Genomic DNA, 22575 nt, shown 5'->3' on the forward strand with positions numbered 1-22575 from the left:
GAGTTGGACTGGCTTTCTTGGTGTTAGCATGTGATATTTATTGGAAGAAAAGTAGCTTACAGTAAGATAAAGCAAGATAAGGTTTTAAAGATTTTCAAGTAGTTGATACCAAAAAAAAAAGCTATTGTGGTTGAATCTACGTAGTAAGTTTTGCTTTGTTGTCTTTGGTAACAACCTCTTCTCAGGCCACTGCTGAGAGGGGCTTGCCAAAAGATTCTGCCTTGCACATACACATCAGGCTGGTGCCAGATTTCTTTTCATGGCATTGTTTGTAGGACTTTACAGCATTGTTTTTTAGATTTTCCCTAATGCAGAATTGGAGGGGAATATCCACCATCCTGCCCACTCCTGTGCCTGACATGCTTCAAACAAATGCCTGTGTCCAGGTTTATGCAACTCTGCTCCGGTCCCTACATCATCTTCTTTTGATAAACATGTTACTGTGTGAAAGCCCTGTGGATTACTCTCAGACACAACACTCTTTGCTCTTTAGACCCTGGTTTCTGAGCGGTGTTTATGCAACTAGTGTGTGCTTTCACACAGAATATGCTTGTTCAGTATCAGGTTGTATGTAGGGTTGGGCTGGAGGTTAAGAAGAAAGAGGCAGAGAACAGTTCTAGAAAGGTAAGTGGAAGTAAGCTGAGATTCCCAACTGCCCCCTGACTGACAGAGTAGTGTGCAGTGTGAATCAGCACTCTGGATGCCTGGGAATGCAACTCAGCATGGCTGCAGCTTTCTGCTCAAGAAGGGAGACTTCATTTGGTACCAACCTGGTCCTGAGAACTTGCATATCTTTTATTACTCATCTTCTGTAATAATTTTAATCTTGATACATAGATAACACATGCAAGAGAAAAGAAAATACACTGGTGTGCCAAAACGGACAAGATTTTGTGTAATTTATGAAGCCAACATGACAAAAGAGCATTAAACTTCTGATTATCTTTTATTAATATAATATTTAAGTGCTAAATAATTCCAGTTACAGCTTGCAGAGTATGCAGAAATACTCAATACCTCTGTACTTTTCTTTTTGTGTCCATGACTTGAATGGCAAAGGGAAGGAAACCAGCTTTTTGATGAAGGATGAATATAGTTTAAAAGTAGGCATAAAAGTCACACAACTATTATTAACAGTAGATTTGTATAAAAATGGAACAAGTTGGTGCTTAAGGGAAGGACTGAAACTCAGTTTGAATTTGTATTTCTATGTATTTTGTCTTCTAGGTCTGGCATGATACTACATAATTCAAAGTGATACTTAGTCAGTCGTGGTAAGTTTCCATTTTTTCATCCTCAGAATATTTTATAATTACTGACCATTCTAGGAAGATTTCTGCTGGGTCAGTGGGATCTCAATGCATCCATGTGTTTAGCTGTATCTTTCCCACAGGGTACACAGAGTATAAAAGAAATGGAAAATATTTTCCAATTAATTTCAATGTTGCATGAGTCAGTCTTGCAGCAGCAGAAAACTGCTGTGGGCACATTCTTGATGCTTTTGTCATCTTTTGTAAAATGCCTGAGTCACTCTTGCATCTTCCTAGCCTTCTGCCACTTTGTCAAGCACAAACAGAGGGGCGAGAATTCTGTTCCGGTTCGTTTCCACAATGCAACCATTTAGCACCATTTCATCCAAAATTATGTGGACTCTGTCCAAATTGAACATGATCTAGAAACATTTTGAGTTAAGTGTATTTTGAACAATGTGAAGATAATTCAGAAGAAAACCTCAGTCTCCTAAGTCTTCAATAAAAATTAACAAAAATTGGTATTTCTTAATTTATTCTAGTTTATTTGCCATTATTTTAATAAAGCTAGGGAAACAGTTCAACTGACACTTTTTTCTGATCACAGAATGGTCAGAACTGGAGAAGTTGAAGCCCCAGCACTATCCTGTCCTGGAATATAGCACTAATACATAGTGGCAAAAACCAGGTCAACTTACACTTAGATGTAGGTGGTTAATTTTACTGTCTGCCTGAGGTACCACATATTGTCTGGATATGAAATGTTATCAAGGGGTCACAACCTTCTATGTGAAGATGCAAAAATTCTACATTCCTCCAAGGAAGGTAATTAGCAAGTTCTTAAGCACTAGATTATCAAAATGTCCTTGCCCTGAATAACTAACAGTATTTGATCTGCTTGGACAGAGCTTAATAGGAGTATGCTGATACATAAAGTTGAATCATTGATCTAGCAGTAAATCTCATAAAGAAGAGGAAAAGTAAATAAATAAGCACATCTGTCCATAAGCACATCTGCCTTTCCCTAGCTTTATCTAACAGCATCTGTCTCAAAAAAAAAAAAACCCACGATGATAGGCCTTCCAGGGGTATGAAGTGGTGGGCACTCATGACACAGGAGTGCATACATGCAGACATGAGTGTCTAGCACATCCACTGAACAACTGCCAAGGGTTATGCTGTGAAAAAATACTCAGATGTTGCCATTTATCACCAGAACCTGAAATGGAAATGGGCACAGCAAAGCAGCCTGCTGGCTGCATCTGTTGTGCCTCACTGACATACATACACAGAGCATGAATAACCCTTTATCTGCCTTACTCTCCACCTGTTGCTGCTCTTTACATGTGTTCTATGCTGAGCACAACAGGTCTGCATTGCCTTAATTTTGTGCCTTCTAAATCCTGCCCGTGTATTGAGGACTGCTGCAGTGGAGCTAGCAAGACTTTGTACAGTAACTGCTAAATACATCTCTCAATACTTTTCCCCCCACTTTGAAGAGTCTTGAGTGTCTTCTCTCCCATTCTGCTATTTATGACACTGTGAATTGAGCTCAAAAAGACAGCCTGGTTTTGTTCTAGTGTTTCTATTTATGTTAGTGGTTTTCCCTGCTAATCAGTGGAGTTGCAAGAATCATGTTTTTGAAGTCATCAAGAGTTTCCTCTGCTCTCTGTGATAAGTGTCAGTCTTATTTTTGAACACAACTCGGGCATTGAAGAAGACTGGTCTGTGTCCTGGCTGCCAGTGGCTCAGACTTTGGCAGTCAGCCATACTGCTCTGCCAAAGAGCTGGAGCAGTGTGAGGACTGAACTGCAAATGACAACAGCTCAGGAGCCAGGTATCTATGTATTTGTTCCTCCTTGCTGTGAATGCTCTGGGCTGAACTTGGTGCTACTACTTGGTGTGTTTGTGCAGAAGGGGAAGCAATTGTAGCACTGCTCCAGCAGAAAGTGTTCTGCTTAACCAAGAGCACAGCATGTCTAGGTATGTGTAGTAGCACAATTCAGGTCCCCAGATAACTTTCCTACTAGTTACTGCTAGGTGAGAAACTATAGCTGTCAGCAGGGTCTTGGGGATGGCCATGGTTCATCAGACAGCTTCTAATTCGCTGACCTAAACTTAACTACCTAATTTAATTCTAAATAATTTTTTAAATACCAGACTTCTTCCTGAATCTGACCACAGGCCTAAAAATCGTGCCTTTTGATACTGAGGAGCAGTGCTGTCCTTAAAACTCCAAACAGTCACCATTTTTATGATACCAGAGATACAGATGGTAGCTTTGCTTGGCTTGGCAGTTTAAAGATTGAAGCCAAATTTCTTGCTGTGACAAACTTATTGAGTACAGAAACATTTTAATCTGAGAAATTAGAATTTCTTTATTACAGTAATGTGAGAATTTTTAGAAAGACAGCTGTTTTGCTGCTTAGTTGACCTCTGGCACTGCTCTGCACTGGGCTACAGGATCTGTTAAGGAAATTAGATAACATTCCATTCAGTTTCTGCAAGTGAGAAAGCCAACTCCTCCTGGCTTTTAATTTTTACACTCTACCACTGATTCACACTGCCCCAGTTCCCATGGCAGAGCCCAGACCTTCCTCTTCCTCTAACAGTTCCAAAAATCTAAAACCCAGACAACTTAATCAACTAGGATCAGTGATGATGCAGCAACCTGCCACCCCCATCTTATTTTCCTGCATCATCCCGTTTAAGAAAACATTTAAATCACAATTTAATCACATTTTGTCATCACTGTTTATTCCCCTGCTGTATTTCCAGAAGAGCTAATACCATGTCAAAGGAAAACTGTACCCACGCAAAGAATCTTGGAGCTGTTCCACTCAGACCCAAAGTAGTTCAATGAGATGTTGATTTCCCTGCAGGCTTTCCAGGTTATTTCCAAATGGGCTTACTCCATTGCAGAGAAGTGGCATGACTTGTGTCCATCTCTAATATGGTAGTCTCACATTCACATTCCAGAAATAGTAATTTCATCTGCAGTTTGAATGGGGATTCTAATACCATTCTGGAAAGACCTATCAACTTGATTTTGGAAGGTCTCAAAGCATTTAACCTCTACCCTCAACCTAACATTGCACCTCCCTTCACCACAGTGTTCTTGGCAAACAATTGGATTGTACAGGGAGCAACTCTGTCTTTTCCCCTTCCTGTGAGTTTCACCTATGCTTTATGGTTGCATCTTGCCCAACACAGCTCAGCCATTCATGTCTGAATGCCCTGCCCAGGGAGGGATATGTATTTGATCCTTAGCAAGGCTCATCCTCCCCACCTGTTAACTTGTTTGGCAAGTGACCCCAAATTTCAGGGTTTAAAGCCCTGAAGTCATAGTCCACACCCAACTGAAAGCAGCCAAGCAAACCAGTTTGAGCAGCTGGCAACAGGAAAAATCTGTATTTGGTGTTTGCACTGCCATATGCTCCACCCAGAGCTGTCATTTAAGGTCCTGCTTCCAGTAAGAATCCTGGATGCCCACAAAAAGAGCACTAAGGGACTTGCACTAGATCCAGGCAGAGGATAAGAAGACTTTTTAAAACAAGAATGCAGAGGAAAAACGTGTTAATCTCTGCATGCCAGCCTGGGCAAAGGTGAGTCCCACCTGGCTTTGGCTTCCCAATTTCTGGCAATGCTGCAGCAAGCTGCATACCAAGCGGTAGAAGTAAATGGTACCTACACAATTGGCATTTTACATGTTACACTGGCTTTTGGTAACTTAAAGAGCTCCCCTTCTCAAAGACATTAATGGTACTTTGTATTATCACTTTTATGGCAAATGCATACTAAGAGGAAGTACATGTGACACAAGTATTGTGTATATTGACAGTTGAGCAGGGAAGAGGGGAATGAAAGAAGGGGAAAAGGCACAGTCAGGACTTGCATGTAATAAATAACTTCCACCTATGGAAGCATTTTAAGAGACCTCAGGGTTTTTCCAGGCAAGTAATTGAAGGGTGTGTCCAGACTTAAGAGATGATGAAGTGCACCTTGTGATCACAGACCACACCCAGGAGCACAAACAAAGCTAGATCACAGTACAGGTACATATGGGGCAGATGGTTTGCTACTGAATATACAGCACTACAAACCCGATTTCCATAGTGTGCATTCATCTTCAACTAGAGATTAGTTGGAGTTGCTTCTTTATTTAGTCTAGACTCACACATTCTGACTTATCTTTGCCAATGTTCACTTTCAATAACTTTTAGCCTATCAAATGACAGGCACATTTAAGGCACTGAAACCCATGAAATGCTTTCTTGACTATTTCTTCTTTAAATGACTACAGTGATATTAAATGGGAGACAAAGGTGCCTTCAAGTTCTGTGAAATTCTAGAACAACTAACCTATTTTTAAGCTAGTCTTCATAGGTTACCATTTTACCCACTTATGTTACAGTGCAAACTGAAGTGCATCCTTATAAATTCAGAGAATGAATTCATCATTCAATTTTCTCACTCCTTAAATGCACTCTATTCTCAGTGTTACCCCATGGGATAAGAATAGTTGATTCACATGAAGTATTCCCTGTATCAAAGCTTCTTATCTATCCTAGGAGGAGCAGCAGCAGCCAGTTGCAATGGAATGTAATGGCTTTTTTGGATCAAGACAACATTCTTCAGATGTTTAGTCCTAGAGCACTCTGTCACCCCCTCCCTTCCCACAAGGGGAGCATAAGTATCTGTTTCTCTAGAAGTTAATAATGTCTTCAACTGCTTTCACCAGTTCAGGCAATACAGAAGTTACATTTAGTAATTTTAGAAACTGTCATACTTACCAGTGTTTTGTTCCTTATAAAGCTGCTGTCCTAACACTTGTGTTTTTATGGTCTCTTTTGTCCTCATCATAGCAAGAAAGTAGTTCCTACCCCACCCAAGCTGGAGTTTTAGTGCTACAGAAAAACCTGCCCACTTATATTATAGACCAAGTGAGGCTAATCCAGTGCTATTAACACATTAGAGCATAACACCCCAAGGACAATTTCAGTACTTGTTCATTCAGCTGGCCCAACAATACTGCTTACTGGTATTTTAAAAACAATCCAATGTCATTCCAGCATAGGTACTTGTAAGTGTGCAACTGACTCTCAAAATGAAAAGGGACATCATCTACGGGCTAAGTGGTTCACAATTCCCACATGAAAGCTTCTATAAAAAGCTTGCTATTCTCAAGTACTTAGCCAATAGGTAATCTGTGTTAATTTTTGCAGAATACATGAGAGAACTGTGCAATTGTTCATGCATTGTTTAGCATCATACCTGCCTATGTCATACATACCAACATGATGTGGAAATCCTGTTGGGAAGGATTCAGATCTGACCCAGTCCCTGCCTTGCGCCCAAGGCGCCCTTCCTGACATCTGGCTCCAGACAGACCATGACATGAGCTACATGAATTCAGGTGTGGACCTAAAGGAAAGCTGGATTTCTGCCCCTGCTGGAGCTACATTGCCAAGAATACTGGGGTAATGCACTATGTCTGGGAGCTGCAAGAACTAGTGCACGTGCTCCAGGCTTGGTGTGGGCTCCAGGGACATCTCAATTGTGTGATAGGCTCAGCCTTTGGATTTAACTGGGCTTTCCCTGTGCATGGCTGAATAGCCTTAGTAATTATGGTCTATTTTAAATGGGTTTTGAGTTCATGTAATTTCCTGCTATTTTTTTCATGTTAGTAAGCACTACTGGCAATATAAAATAGCCACTATCACATTTAAAATAAACTTCCTATGGATTTGTACACAAAAATAATAGCAGAGTCAGGAAATTATGAGTCTCCTGCAAGATACTCTGTAAACAAAGATTCTGTAAATAGTACTTGGTGCCACTGTTGCAGACCTCAGAAGACACCTTCTCCAGCAGATATTTTGCATCCAAGCTAACTGCACTGAGCACAAGAGTTAGTGTGAGACCATTTGGCAAAGGCAATGGTTTAATCACAGGTGAGGATATTTTCTTTCACATTATGAAAGGCAGGTTGATGGTTTATTTCTTGCACTGCAGTACTAGCTAAAGGCACTTGCCCAGATTGTTCTTCTGGATCAGCTATTCAAGCTATTGTCAAAAATAAATACAGTCCTGAACAATCCACTTCCTCTTAGTTACACCTCTGCTTTACATTTAATAAGGGAGGGTATCTCATTTGGACTATTTTAGGTAGCTTTTCAACTTAAGAATTAAGCTCTTCCTGAGTGGAAGAATTATTTTGTACATATAAAGAAGTAAAATGTTTTATTGTAAAGTTGTTCCTGAAATATATATCAAAAAAGTGCACTTCTGAATGCTAAAGCTACATCATGCAAATGTCATATGTGTTAAGGAGAGACATATCAGACAGGAGCTTTTAGAGTATTTTTTCCAGTATGACCAAGTAAGTTAGAAATATTTTCTAAGTATTTATATTCATACCATCATGCAGATGAGACCTATGTAGATTAATTTCTGCAGGAATCCTTCAGACATGGTATTGCACCCGTTTCCAACATTAGTGTTGGCATATAATGCAACAACTTCTCCAAACAGTGTAGACTAAGGAGAGGATGCCATCCATAGGGATCTGCACAAGCTCCAGGAGCAGGTCCATGGGAATCTCCTGAGGTTTAACAAGACCAGGTGCTGGTGCTGCACCTGGATTGGAGCAAGCCCCAGTACCGGCACAGGCTGGGGATGAACAGCCCCAGAGCAGCCCTGCCCCGAAGGACTTGGGGGTGCTGCTGCCTGAGAGGCTGCACATGAGCCAGCCATGGGCACTGCCAGCCCAGAGAGCCAAACATGTCCTGGGCGGCAGCCAGAGCAGCGTGGGCAGCAGGGCCAGGGAGGGGATTCTGCCCCTCTGCTCTGCTTTGCTGAGAGCCCACTGCAGGGCTGCATCAGCTCTGGGCTGCCAGTGCAGGAAGGACATGGAGCTGCTGGAGTGACTCTAGAGGAGGGCCTTGAAGATGATTAGAAGGGTGAAGCATCTCTCCTATAAGGAAAGACTGAGAGAATTGGGATTATTCAGCCTAGAAATGAGATTTAGGAGTGACTTAATTGGGGCATTCCAGTATCTGAAGTGGAGCCTTACAAGAAAGCTGGAGAGGGATGTTTTACCAGGGCATGTAATGACAGGACAAGAGGGAAATGGCTCCAAGCTGAAAGAGAGCAGATGTAGATTAGATATTAGGAAAAAAATCTTTACTGTTGAAGTTGGTGAGGGACTACCCCAGGTTTCCCAGAGAAGTCGTAGATGTCTCATCCCTGGAGGTGTTCAAGACCCAGGGTGGATGGAGCTCTGAGCAACCTGGTCTAGTGGAAGGTGTCCCTTCCCATGGCAAAGGGGTTGGAACTAGATGACCTTCCAAGTCTCTTGCAGCCCAAACCATTCCATGATAAACAGCAGCCTTTCTCAGCAATTATATGGGCTAGTGGGAGTAGCTCAAAGATGTAGAGCTCTTGGTAGGAAATTGCTGAGCAGAGGCAGCAGAATTCAGAATAGTCAGTATACCAATGACTCAGATAATCAGCCAACTAACTGCATGCTCAGAGTACACTATATGGAAACATAGGGGATATGTAATTACTAAATAGGTCAGATCAGTCTCTAATTTGGCAAAGCTCATATACATGAACACATAGTTCAGGACTAGAACTAACTGAATACAAAAATTGTATTTCTATAATCGCTCACACACCTTAAGTGTCCCTTCACACTGGAATGTCATTATTGCTCTTTCATAGTATCAGTGAATTTAAGGGGGTTTTACTAACACCACAGCATTTTCTAAATTTCAAAAAGGAAATGTGGATAGTATGTGTGAGTGTACGTACATACATACATACACAAACATACATATGTATATATATGTATGTATGTGTGCGTGTGTGTATATATATAGTCAGCAAATGAGGCAGTTACAGCATGTAGCAAGCTTTAAAATATTTTCAAAAGTGAAATTAATTATTTCCTGTTGTTTTTTGATTTGTTTTTTCCTTTTTCAGTAAAGACTTGATTGCAAGATGGCAACTGTATTTCAGGTGTGTAACTGAAACTCTTTGTACCAGCATATCCACATTTAACCAACAACAAATATAAGCATAAGAACTGCTGGAGTAGAGTCAACACACAGTGCAATTGGAAGAACTGAGAAGGAAGACTGTGGTACATTCTCCTGGTTTAATTTTTCGAGTATTGTGTTTTATTTACTTGCTATTTGTGTTTAATTGTTCAGGACTGTATTTTAGTATTTGTATTTGGGGGAGTTTTAAATCATATTTTAATTAATGCCCTGCAAAACATAAGCATGAAAATACAGCAGTGTAAGGGTAGGAGTGGGAAAAGAAGTTAACACCTGGTTTCCTAATTCTCCCACATACAGAAAGTAAAACTCACTTCTTGCTTTCATGAAATAAGATCAAACTGCAAACAAAATCTTACAAATAGTGCTGCTATTTGGCTCAAGACACAGCTGTGACATTCAATTGCTATTACAGTAATTTCCATATCTATTTTATTGTAACTCAAAGTGAAACCTTAAACTACTGAAGCCTGGAAGTTCCCCATTAATTTAACTTTTCATGTATTTAGCTCTCTCAAAGCAAGCTCTCTGTGTCTTACTTTAAATGGAACCAGGCTTATTTTAATGATGGAGGATTTAAATAGGTGAGCCATATGAACATCAGCTATGCTCTCAGAAAGGTGCCAAAATGGTGCTACTTACTCCAAGTGCAAAATTGGTGAACATCTCTATTGACTTGAGTGACAGTCAGTGCTATGAAGACAGTATGAACTGGAACATACACCAAAAAGTGATAACAAATGGATTTCTGATACTGAAAAGGATACATCTAATTCACTCTGCAAGGAAAAGAGATAGACAGCCATTAGTTACATTTTGATCTCTTATCTCAGAGGATCTCATCTCATAATCATTAAACATAACACATCCCTTCAAAGCATAAAGTCTTCAAAATAATAATGGAAAATTTTAGAGTGATTCAGATTTCTGTTCTGGACTGGACAATGACATGCTCTTTCCTGCAACACTGCTTTGCTTTACATGTGTTATCTGTCTCTGTAATCACAGCTAATGTTTTACTTTAAAAAACTCACTGAGGTCACCTACAAGTAACAATTTGAATATAGGCAGTGCCATCTGAGTGAGTGGGTGGAAAACCAGCAGCTCTAATCATGGCAGTTCCAGCCCCATATTCTCTCTTCCTCCTTCTGCAAAACCAGGATGTTAATGCCAAGTTTACACAGTTAAAGTGGTTGCTGCACATCTTTTCAACAGCAAAATCTACCCATGGCTGTGGTAGTGGCTGCATATATTAGGAAAGGCAAGGCAACTCCAAGCTTTGGACCCTTAGCACTTCTAAGTATTCTCCAGCCCCAGCAACACAATTCTTCACATAGTCATCATTTCCCTTCTGTTTTTGGATTTACCCCAAGCAGTATTACTCACTTAACCAAAATGCCTGAGTTAGAAGCCCTCGTGGTCTCTCTGCAGTCAGCAGAAGAGATGGGGACCTTCCCCAGTTGACTCGGCACACTTGAGGCATGACTCACTTTCTCGAGATACTCATCGGTCTCCACTGCCAGTAAAGGGAGCTTAGGATGACCAAATTTCTAACTTAGGTGCCCCAGGGAAATAGCTAAACTTAGAAAGAATTAATCACAGCCTTAGCACTTAAGGTCTTGCCGACTTGGGTGGAGATTCCCCACTCTCTACTAAAAGAGGGAATCTTTACCTGCTACCTAGAGAATTTAGTTTGATAATGTGGTTTTCACTCATGGTATAAACCTGGTTTTAACACAGAGTAAAGCTGGTAAGGTTTTACTGGAAAAATTACTACTACTTCTGTGGTCTAAAGATGATCTAAACTGGACTAGTTCTAGTCTACAGGCCTCTGATGAGTGACTCTGCCATTCTTCAGTTAGAAGTTTTTAATGTACCACAGAAATTGCATTTTAAGGGCCCGATCAGTTTAAGTTTTCTCAGCATTAAAAGGTAGTTGGAGACATTGGAATCCTGACCAGTATGCAGAATTTTTCTTGGGTAGCCATATAAAAGTGAAGGGGACTCAGAATTACATCTCACAAGCAACTTTGATAGCTTTCCCCCTAATTCCATTAATGTTTGTTCTCATATCTGAATTCAAGCTCTGTAAACTCCATTAGATAAAAATAGAGTACATGAGAATGTTTAAAGCTCTCAAGTCTAAAAATAATAGATGACAAAATGTCCTTCTAGAGTGGGACACATGTTCTCTCCTTTCCCAGAGTTCTGTCTCCATTGCCATCATCATAATTTGGGATTCTGCTAAAATTCTGCAAATCCTAAATAGTAATCTGTAAAAGTACAGATTTATACTTTCTTGCTCTGTGGTTACTGCTAGAAACCCCAGCTAGAATTACAGCCCTTGTCTTAGTGCTCTGCCATTTATTGTGTTATATGATATTAAAACCAGAGCCATCAAATGGCATGAGATTTCTTTTAGCACCCCCCTTTTAGGTTCCTCTGTCTCAAACCCAAAATGCTATGGAAAATTTAAAAAAACCCTCTGGTATAATGAACTCGGCAAATTTCCAACAGCCATCAGTGGTTGGGTTATATGTGTGGTCAAAGGATTATATATATACTACATTTATATGTATAAGAACTACATCTATTTTTGCTCTGCTTTAATTGACTAAAATTTGAGAGGTGGTTGGCAATTATTAGCTCAATCAGACAAATAAGACCAAATTTTATTGTGCATTCCTGTGCTGCTGAGATCTAATCCCATTCCTGGTTATCACTGCTTAGGCTGGGACTACAGTCAGCAATTTTAAGAGAAATTCTGACCTCAGTGCAGTCAGAGAGTGATATACTTAGTGCCAGCAGTTTCCATGGCTGGGACAATGTCGGTTGAGATAACAGCCTAAAAGATTTGCCAAGCATCTAAACAGTGAAGGGAGCAGATGACTTTGTCAAGCATGTCCTTGAATTCACAGAGGGAGCTCTGCCATGCCTGCTATGGTACTAGAGCTGGGAAAGCAGTTATAGACCCTGCATACTGATATTTTGTATGTACAGTTACCAGTGTAGTACCCTCAAGTACCTGGACTACAGAGGAAACTATCCAGTCCTCTTGTCTGAGAGGGATATCCAACACATTTCAGCAGAGGATAACTGAAACTGTGCCAAAGTAGGATTCCAGTAATTTTTTTTGTAACAAGATTATTACAAACCCTATATTAAATAGAAAATGTTCTAACCAGAATTACAATGCTGCATTTTCAAACGTTGTAAAAACAAGCAAGCAAAAAAAAATCTCACCACCAAAAGGAACAGTGTCATTTTAATGGAGCCATGTCTGATGTTGAATCCTTAACAAAATTACTATCTCTTATAATAGTTGTTTTATCAGATATCCACTGTTGCCTGACAACAATATGGGGAGTACAGACTGGTTTTTGAGGTTTCTTTTGCTCCATTCCTGATCTTGCTTCCTTCTGATCTTGTTCAGTGATAGTGATGTCAGTTCCCTGCTTCATGCTTTCACCATCCTAATCATGAATGAAGTTCATTTGGGGAATGTAATGCTATAAAGTTCATAAGAACTGCAAAGGAAACCCTCTTTATTTCTTTAAAACATATAAAATGCCTATGGCTAATTTAAGAGTATATGACCCAAAGAAACCCCATAAAACCCATAAACTCATGCTTTTCTAACAGAAATATTTCTAGTATTCCTTGTCTGATAATTTATAACCCATGTATACTTTTACTTCTCTGAAAAATCAGCTCATCCTGCTTTTCCCTACAGTGATAATATTTATCAAAATTCTAAAATATTAAATATTTTTCTCCTTTGGTTTATTCTCTGAAACGACACTTCCACCAAAGTTTTGAAAGAGAAAAAATGTTTTGTAACAGATTCAGTGTCTCACTCACCACTCTGCTGAAGTATTTGTCCAAAACTTCCACAAAATTATGAATTAGTTCATAAACTGCCATCTCATTCTGAAATTAAAACCAACTGAATATTAAATCAACATCTAGAAAATGTAATAGTATTCTTTGTGTTAATTCAGTTTGTGGTGAATGAAAAGCCACTAGACAATAGAGCAAGCCCTCTGCTCAGGCCATGTAGATACCCAGCTGAGGTGCTGAGAGCTGGGCAGTGCTCAGGGCAGGAGCTCTGGGCTGGCCACACAGAGAGCTCCGAACAGCCAATGGATTCTCTCATTGGGCTGCTGCCATCCCCCTGCAGCCCTTGTCCCACCCCCTCCCAGCTCAGCTCTGTGGACACACACAGCTAACTAGGTTAAGCTTACCCATGCTGAAGTCACACCAGCCAGCTGCAGCACAGAGCCAGCCTCCGCTAAATAATTTCTGTAGCAAAGCCAAAATAATTTGTCCCAAATTGCCTGCCATAATAACCCTGACTTGAAGATACTGCAGTAGGGCAGCAGCTACCTTCCACACCACTCTGTTAAGGTCTCCAAAAGTAAGTGCAATTTCTGAGAATTTCTGAATTAATTTCTGAGTCATCAATGCAAACACTAAGGCTCCCAGGTGCAACCTGAACATATGAAATAGCAGTACTTGTCAGCTTTCAGATACCTTATTTTTTATTTCCCTTTTTGAAAAGTAAAATAAATTGACATCTTTATAGCTGACAGTACAGGAACTTTTTCTTTAGGACATTAAAAAGAGAGAATTTTAAAATATTGACTCCTTGAAATTATTTGCTATTGAAAAATTCCATACTGGATGAAGACTTGAGTTCTAGCCTGTGATAATCACTATAAATGCTCATTGCAAGAGGGTATATAATTTCTTACCTCTGTCTGGTCAATGCCAACAACTATGAAAAGGGCTGCATACTGTCGGTACACCAGCTTGAAGTCCTTATACTCAACAAAAGAGCACTAGGCAGAAGCAAAATGAGTCAAATATAGCAGCTGCCATTTAAGCATACAACAGTATAAAGCACATTGTCAAAGGACCTGAGCTTTCAGGTTCCTAAGACCCACAGTGAACATGGATTTGCCAAGATTCATCAATTTTAACTTGAAAGAAATTTAGTGCGGTAACTGTTACACCACACTTTTGATCTGCTGGCAGAAAACATGCCACCACTTTTTAAACGGAGAAACTGAAACATGCAGAACTGAAGTGACTGGTTTGGTGTTATAAGGTACCCAGTACTTTCCCACAATTTTCATTTGCAAGCCCTTTAAAAAAGAGACCTAAAGGTAATTTCCATATTTTAAAAAGTACCAATATTTTAATGTAAAAATTAAAAATATTAGACTTGCAGACCCAGCGGGGAATTAACATCTTTCCCAACGGGAGGGAGCCAGGAGATGGCGCCGTTTCACGCCGCTGGAGGAGCTGCCGCCGCCTTTTCTCTCCGGGTCATTTCGCTCGGTGCCCGAAATGGCAGCGGCAGCGCCGGCAGCTCCTGCGCTGGAGCTGCGCTCGGAAATGCCCTGGCAGGAGCAGCATGAAGACGTTCCTTTCTCTAGCCACTATCAAAGCTGCGAACTAAGGGACTTGTAAGAACTGCTGTTTTGATTGAGGTTTCCTAGAATGAAGTATGTGAGGAGTGCTGTGCAAGAACGCACATCATTAATGAAAAGTAAAGAAGCTGACTTCAGAACAGAAACCAATAAACTTCATTCATTGTCCAAGTCCCATACTTCTTCTCTAATTCAAGTCAATGTGCCGAAGTTTGGTGCTTTTCTTAAAGAACCAGCGATTTAATTAAAGAGAGCAATGAAAATCTCAACTTTCATCCAAAAAATTTTTCAACTTCTATGTTTTCTGACTTTCTTGCAGAACACATAAACACTTCTTTTGAATAAAGAAGTCTAATACAGAGGCCTAAAATTTGTGTTTCCAAACTCTCCTGTGCTTTAGATAACGTTTTCATAATTTGGAATCCTCTACCCTAAGTTTAAACTCAGAGTTGTCAGTACTCTGCCTTCTACCTTCTGGCAAAACTGTAACATCTCAGTAAAACCACTAATAAGAGTAATAAAAACGAGTTTTTCATGACTTCTGAGCTTCTTCAAACAAAGAAGAGGAATCTTCATGACAGTGATACACACAACTCCAAAATCTCTGTAAGCCTCAGAAAAACATTATAATTCAATACAGAATAACAGTTCAACTGACTGAACCCACACTCTAGAAACTCAATCTTTTATATCATGGGTACAAATGAGATAATGACCTGTGATAGACACTGATAGGTTTCAGAATTATCAATAGGAAAGGTGTGAGATGTGGATAAAATAAAACCTACAAAACCTACCTCATCCTTTGAACGAGAGAGACAGTTTTTGATTACTTCAGCTTCCAGCACTGTCCGTTTGTTAATTTCTACATGCTCATAATACCTGGACAGTCTTGTTTGACCTTGTTTATTAACCATAAGAAAAAATTTTATCATTTCTTTTTTTTTATTTCAGTGGTAGATTTCAATTTTGGGTGCAGGAATCAGGAGAAGTATTTCTGGGAGTAGAAAAAAAAAAAAAGAGTCGTAATACATAGGAATAAAGACTTCCTAAAAGCTATCCACCCCAGGTATGCATATATTTATGACTGAGTTTCTTGCCAAAACATACAACATTGAAAAAAAAAATCTCAAATATTTTGCACACATCCCATGGGAAAACTCCCTTTTTTCTCCACACAACTATTCACAAACTATCTAATAAATAACAGCTTTCACATTAGAAATTTTCACATTTCAATCAAATTAATTTTTTATAGGATTTGGGAAATTGGAGGAGTAAACAATTACTTCTTCATAACCATAAATCTACTCATCATTTTCCTCCTGCATGCTAACTGGTTTGCAAACATCAGAAATTTGCCCAGTACTAAACCACACTAATGCAGCTCCTAAGAGCAAAATTTGCCCATAAGCACTTTTTCCCCTCCCCAACTTGCATTTAACAATTACATTCATATCATTGCCACATCAAATTGAATGGAGAGATGACAAAGGGAAATGCATGGGCCACAACATATGATCGTTTCTTTAATGCAGAATGAGAAACTCCTATTTGGGAGAAATATTTGAGTATCTGCAGTATCAATATGTATCTTGAGCTGGACCAGGAGCTATTGAAATCCATCTTCTCCTGTCTGATTTTCCACCCTGATGCAAAAGGTAAATTCTGCACTTAATGAAAACTAAATGTGGATCTTCAATAGCTAAAGAGAAATTGGTTCACATTAATTACTCAAAAGAGCTTTATCTCAATATAAATAAATATTGATCCATCCAACACCACTGAAATATTGCCTTAAAATATACCACATGCAACATAAAATGAAAAAGAGCATTAAAAAGAGCATAGCATATGTCAAAATCTACTTGCTAAACAATTGCCATTTCTGGTGTTTTGAAAAGCATGAAAATAGAGTAAGCTGCAGATGTAATTTTTTGAAATAGAAGATCTGGGTTATTTTCTTTAATGCCTGAGAACAATCACTGTAATGTTTTCCATCTGACTTTCTATTTGCATCCCAGATTTATTGGCCCAAATAATCTTGAGGTTTGTGCACTGGAAATAAAACAACTACTGCAAAAATTATTCCTTTTTTCCAGTTCTGAAGAGTTGGTCCTTACCGGGTGCATCTTGGGTCTCACAGCTTCTGTGACAAAGTTTAAACAGAAAAAACCTATCAGGAATCCACAATCTATATACAGTGTAGCTCTTTCAGTAAAACCAGTGTATCTTCATGCAGAAAAACAACAGGAGAAAAAATACAAGGCAAGCTCCATAGGGGAGGCATCATATTACTAGCAACTTGAATAAACTGGCTATACACCATCCATGGGTGACAAATCTTTCATGACAGTGATGCAACAAGTCCCAATGTATTGTGTTGACATTAATTAGGGCTTACTTCTGATTCACAGTGGTCACTGTTTTCTGAAAAGCCACCTCTTTTGCCGTCACTTGGATCTCAAGAAAGTGACCTTTTTTTTCTCAGTGTACTGCGGTTTACTCTATTTACAAAGAAGTTTAGATTTCCATATGTAATTTCAAATGTATTTTTACTAATTCGAGTTGATACTGAGAAATCATTCTTAGTTGAGTGACACATAGTTCAGGATCAGTCCTCAAGATAACACAGTCTATTTGGAATCATGACGGTCTCAGAGCTTTCTCACCTTCTCCAGGCAGGTGAAGCCTCTCCAGGATCACACTCCTGCTCTGTCACTCCCTCAGCAGAGTTGTGGATGCTCGTCACTGCTGCTGCTGTGGTGCACACGGCTTGTGCACTGCACCCAAGGCTTCTGAATCAGCACAGTTTGGCTCTGAGAAAGAATGAACCAGGTCATTGAGATAAAAAAGGGCCCAGACAGAAATATATGATGGGATCTTCACTGTTGGAGGCAAGTAGACTGACATTGATGACTAAATGGGAAACAACCATCTACAATCTTTGCTGTGTTTAGTATATGGCTCTTTCCCCCCCCCACATTCTATTTTGAAGTTAGAGTTGCAGTAAGATGTCTTAATATTTTAAAGCATAAAGATGAAATACTAAGATGATGTAGTCAGTTTTTGATAAAAACCTTCCAAGAAGGACAAGAATTAACAACTCCTTCCAGCTGAGAATGAAGCCCCCTAGCAAGAGCCAACCTCGTGACAGAAGGAACCCAAAACTTTAAAGCTGCTTAAGAAGGAGCGGTGGCATGAAAAAGACACAATCTAAGAAATGCTGCCCATTGTTTGAAGCAAGCTCAGACACAGGAGACCAACTGAAAAAGACATCTGTCCATGTTAAACAGATAATAACAGGGGCGTAGACAGCTTTTCTTTTTTCATCTGAGTTTTACACTACATCTTTCTGTTCGGCGCTGCTGAAACAAGAATTAATGGTCCTCTGTTTTGATCCAAGCTGTTTTAATAATGTAGTCATAAATGGTACCAAGGGTTTGAGAAAAGGAGGACAGGGAGAACAGTACAACTACTCCAGGAGCACTGACAGAGCTGTTGTACTTTGAGTTACTGTTAAGCAATACATAACAGCAAAACATATGACAAATTCGTATGTATGATCCTATTGCAGGATTGGCCCCTAATCCTAATTATTCCTTTATTAACCTAATCTTTGTACATGGTTAATCCCTTTCTGATGTTATGACTATTTTATCTGCATGTATCCTTATGAATGGCCTGGACTGTTTTACAGATGAAAATATTAAGACCAGATTGGTTTTTTTAGAATCTGCACAAATGCTCTTATCCAGAATAGATTAAAAAAAGAAAAAAAACTAATAAGGCTGCAACAGAGGTAGAACCATAGTAGCCCTCAAAAGTGTTATCTGTAATATTCATAGGATTGGAAAATATAATAGAATATAATCAACAACTTTTGAATCTGTAGGAAAGAGGTCCACTCTTTCTGTAGCCATTTCTGTATTTTCCCACCAGTCTCAAAGACAGGCTTCAAGATTTTAACCAGAAATTCTGTTCATATAAATTCAGCACAAGCACACAGTTTTGTGCAGAAAAAGAGGAATAAATTAACAAGTTCAAATAATAACTTTATAAAAATTTACAAAAAAGTATGCAAGCATAGTTGACTTTGAGAATAATGCTAGTGTTAAGAACATCTTAAGGGGTTTCTTTATTTCCTTTAGAACTAATTCTGAAAAAAACCACTTGTAGTAGTAAAAGCATCTGCTTGTACAATTTAGGCAAAAAGGGAAATGACTGAGTTTTGTTTCTAACAAACAAAATTTATTTCTTCTCTTTTCATCTTGGCTTTCAGATACAGAAAACAGATTAAAATTAATTTTGCATATATAGGATGTACAGAAACCAGTGAAGTATAATAAACAAACAAAAAGCATATCTGTGTATGTTGATGGGTAAAGAAACCCCATTCCAGCAACTTTGTATTTGAGAAGCTACCTTTTATGATCAATAATCAGTACTCTGCTTAAAAAACCAGCTACCTTTCCTCTGGTAGAAGTCTTACATGCTTTTCTGAGCATTCTCACGCACATGTCTGCGTGTACCCATGCACACACACACAGATTACGATGCTTTTATGCATGCAGAATCAAATGGTTCAAGGGAATTGGTGACAAGATGCAAGCCTTTCATATCTCTGCCATTATTTTGCTCATTTTAGTAATGAAAAGACATTACTATCTGAAGGCTGTTTGTTAGAAATGAATAGGCTCTCTCATTCCAGGTCACTGGACAACTATCTGCATCACAAATGTGCTTAGGAACCAAAGACTGGAAGAGACTATCGAGATCCTGATGGACTGTCAAGTCCAACTCTCTCCATCCCAGTCAGCCATGCATTAGAAATTTTGTCCAGAACAGCCTATGGGATATGCTTCCTTGCATGTCCTGCATACCCAATCTACAAAACACCTGTGGAACTCTATCACACAATGAAGACTCCCTATAAACAAAAAGCTCAGAAGGTATCGCTTGGGGAAGATGTAACAAGTCTGGAAACTACCAACTTTTCTTCAAAAGAAATTACTTTCTGGAATGACTATGTAGCACTCTCCTTTACTTCCCTTACAAAATATTCTGTCAAGATAATTTGGCATGCATGCAGATGACAGTTTTTCTACTGAGATTTAAATATGAGCTGTTACAGTGTGTTAGATCTTACACTCATTAAAGCATCTCTTGCAGATAAGTATCTATGACAGATAATTCGTATCATGATTGGCCTGTGTGACTCACACAGGCTGACATGGTTCAGGAGCTGCTTCCAGGACATGTCAGCTCTGCAAGCTGCACAACCACATCAGACACCTCGAAGTAACTTGTCCTTGCTTGAGTGACACTCCTTTTCAGATAACAGCTGAGACCTCACAGAGAGGCAAAGCCTGCAATACCAGTTCTGCAGATAAAAAGATCTTGTCTCCCACAAGGCCAACCAGCTGATTCTACATGCAGTAATATAAAGCATATTTTAAATATAATTTTAATTATTCCTCTGGTATAGATACAAGTACTGAATTTAGTTTGATACAGATTTCACCAATATTTATACATAATCTGACACATAAATTATAAAAAAAAGAAACACAACCTAAGTTTGAATTGTACTTGCAGTAGAGCTGCAATTCAAATTAGACATGTGTCTCTCAAATGAAAACCACTCCAGTCAACGTCTACAGATTTAGAAGTATTTTAGTTATTTCAGTCTAAGAAAGGTTTGCAACATTCTAGGGCTCTTAGCTAGAATGTAAGAGATAAAATCTCACAAAGAAGAAATGGCATGACTACATATTTTCAGAACTGCTTCACCAAGAATTAAAAATAATGCTAGATAGAACTATAGGCAAATAATGTACTTCCCTGTTCAACTCTAAACAAGTTGATTTTCTGGATGCAGAGATCTAATGGCATTTTATGTGTGTATGAATGTAGAATCATAGGATATTCTGAGTTAGAAGGGACTGACAAAGATCATCGAGTCCAGCTCCTGGCCCTGCACAGAAAATCCCAAGTCACATCCTGTGCCCAAAGAGTATTGTCCAAAAGCTTCTTGAACTCTGTCACTCACCCAGCTTAGCACTGTGACCACTGCCCTGGGGAGCCTGTTGTGGTGCCCAACCACCCTCTGGGTGAAGAACCTTTTCCTGATATCCCACCTAAGCCTACCCTGGCACAGCTTCAGGCCACTCTCTCGGCTCCCTCAGGACCTATCACTGGGCACCAGAGAGATCAGTGCCTGCTGCTCCTCTTCCCCTCACAAGGAAATTGCTGACTGCAGCGAGGTGTCCCCTCAGACTCCTCCAGGCTGAACAGACCAAGTTACCTCAGCTGCTCCCTGTATGCCTTTCCCTCCATGCCCTTCACCAAATGTAGAATAAAATGGGTCAAACTGGTACTAAAGCATTAATGAAAATTTAAAAGTGGCTAAATGATAGAGGCATGAAGCACAAGGAGGTGTAGCAAAAGGAACAAGTATTTTTTATATTTTTGTTTATTGAACTTCCTATAGATTTATTGCACAAAACCATGTAGCAAATGAACACCACATAGAGAATCAGAACCCTTGGTCTTCCTACTTTTGTTCTGTCAGTGGACAAGACTTTAATAAAACTACATACTATTTTAAATTTACCAGTAAAAGTAATTTTTGCAGTCTAGTTTATTACTGTGCCCATAACAATTCATCAAAAAGATGAAACAAGTATGCCTGTGTGGTTTTAAAATAAAACACTGTGTTCAGTTTCAGGACAGGGATTTTTTAAAAAAGCAACCTTAATTATTTAGGGAAGGCAAGAGAGGAAGGAAAGAATAAAAATGTTTTCCTTTGCTGTTGTCAAAATGCTGGCTGAATATAGTAACGGAATTAAACTGCAATAACTCCCATACACTCAGGAATGAGGAATGTCCTGAACAACTGCAGCTAAACAAAAGGTTAAAACTAGTTATGAGCTAAGTCTCAGTTTTTAATAATGATTAGGTAACTGTCAGTAGACAATAAAAAGAAATCAGCTGAGGTGGAAAGGAGCTGGACTTAGATTGCCTAATCAGTATGGAATCAGGAAGAATGGACAATGACATTTTAGTAGGAAATGATTTAATGGAGAAGAAAGGAAGGACTGGATGAACTAACTGAAGCATCAGTACTCACCTAAAGAGAGACTGGTAAAGAAAGGAAACACCAGTACTAAGACAAACAGTGCTTTTTTCCAGTAATTAACAGAATTCCAGGTCTGACAAGAATCGACTTTTTTTAGCAAACTACCCATGTAGTGAATGAGTACAGCAGGTAAAAATTTTGAAGAGAGGCAAAACCAAAGACCTACCTTACTTAAAATGGGTGACCTATGGATCATTTGAAATAGGATGTGATGATAATTTTAAGTATTACATTTCAGAGTAGTATTTTGCAATCAAGGCAATTTCACCATATTCAAACTACAGCCTCCAACATTGCATTGCTATCACTGATAAAACTGAGCCAGATAAAATAGACCAGTAATTTCTTGCAAAACCATCCTCACGTGGAAGAGTTTTGAATAGCGACCATGGCACACTCTTCCTCCTCAAGGGGGGAATACATTACACGCATCACAACCGAGGTATCATGAAGATGACCAGGGATTAGCCAGCTTCCAGAAGCACAGCATAAATTTAATGTAGCTACTCTAAACCACCTCCTTGCAGGGCAAACTCAGCGCACCATTAAACTGCGCAAAGTCTCAAAAACTGAAGTGCTGGACCCGCGCTGCGCTGACTGCGCGTCGCTTTAGGCCGCAGGCCCCGGCCTGGCCGCATTCCCGCCGACTCTTCTAGGCATTCGGCACTCCCGAGTGGCGGGGC

At 39.4% G+C, this 22575-nt stretch overlaps 1 protein-coding gene across 5 annotated transcripts; it reads right to left on the bottom strand.

Moving 5' to 3' along the window:
• Positions 1-927: 927 nt before the first annotated feature.
• On the bottom strand, positions 928-22569 carry AP4S1 (adaptor related protein complex 4 subunit sigma 1). 5 transcript variants are annotated; one of them, XM_031065861.1, is made up of 8 exons: positions 22436-22569; positions 17424-17570; positions 16875-16897; positions 15549-15748; positions 14071-14157; positions 13178-13246; positions 10084-10095; positions 928-1672 (listed from the first exon to the last, which is right to left on the bottom strand). In XM_031065861.1, the coding sequence occupies exons 4-8, from the start codon at positions 15684-15686 to the stop codon at positions 1544-1546; spliced, it is 435 nt and encodes a 144-aa protein (XP_030921721.1). In that variant the 5' UTR covers positions 15687-15748; positions 16875-16897; positions 17424-17570; positions 22436-22569; the 3' UTR covers positions 928-1543. The 5 variants fall into 5 exon arrangements, with proteins under 5 accessions (XP_030921721.1, XP_030921707.1, XP_030921710.1 ...); XM_031065847.1 differs by having other exon boundaries at positions 16875-16900; XM_031065850.1 differs by lacking the exon at positions 22436-22569 and adding an exon at positions 22059-22399 and having other exon boundaries at positions 16875-16900.
• Between the last annotated feature and the right edge of the window lie 6 nt (positions 22570-22575).

Source organism: Geospiza fortis, unplaced genomic scaffold (assembly GCF_000277835.1).
Source record: "Geospiza fortis unplaced genomic scaffold, GeoFor_1.0 scaffold54, whole genome shotgun sequence".
Classification (NCBI taxonomy): Eukaryota; Metazoa; Chordata; class Aves; order Passeriformes; family Thraupidae; genus Geospiza; species Geospiza fortis.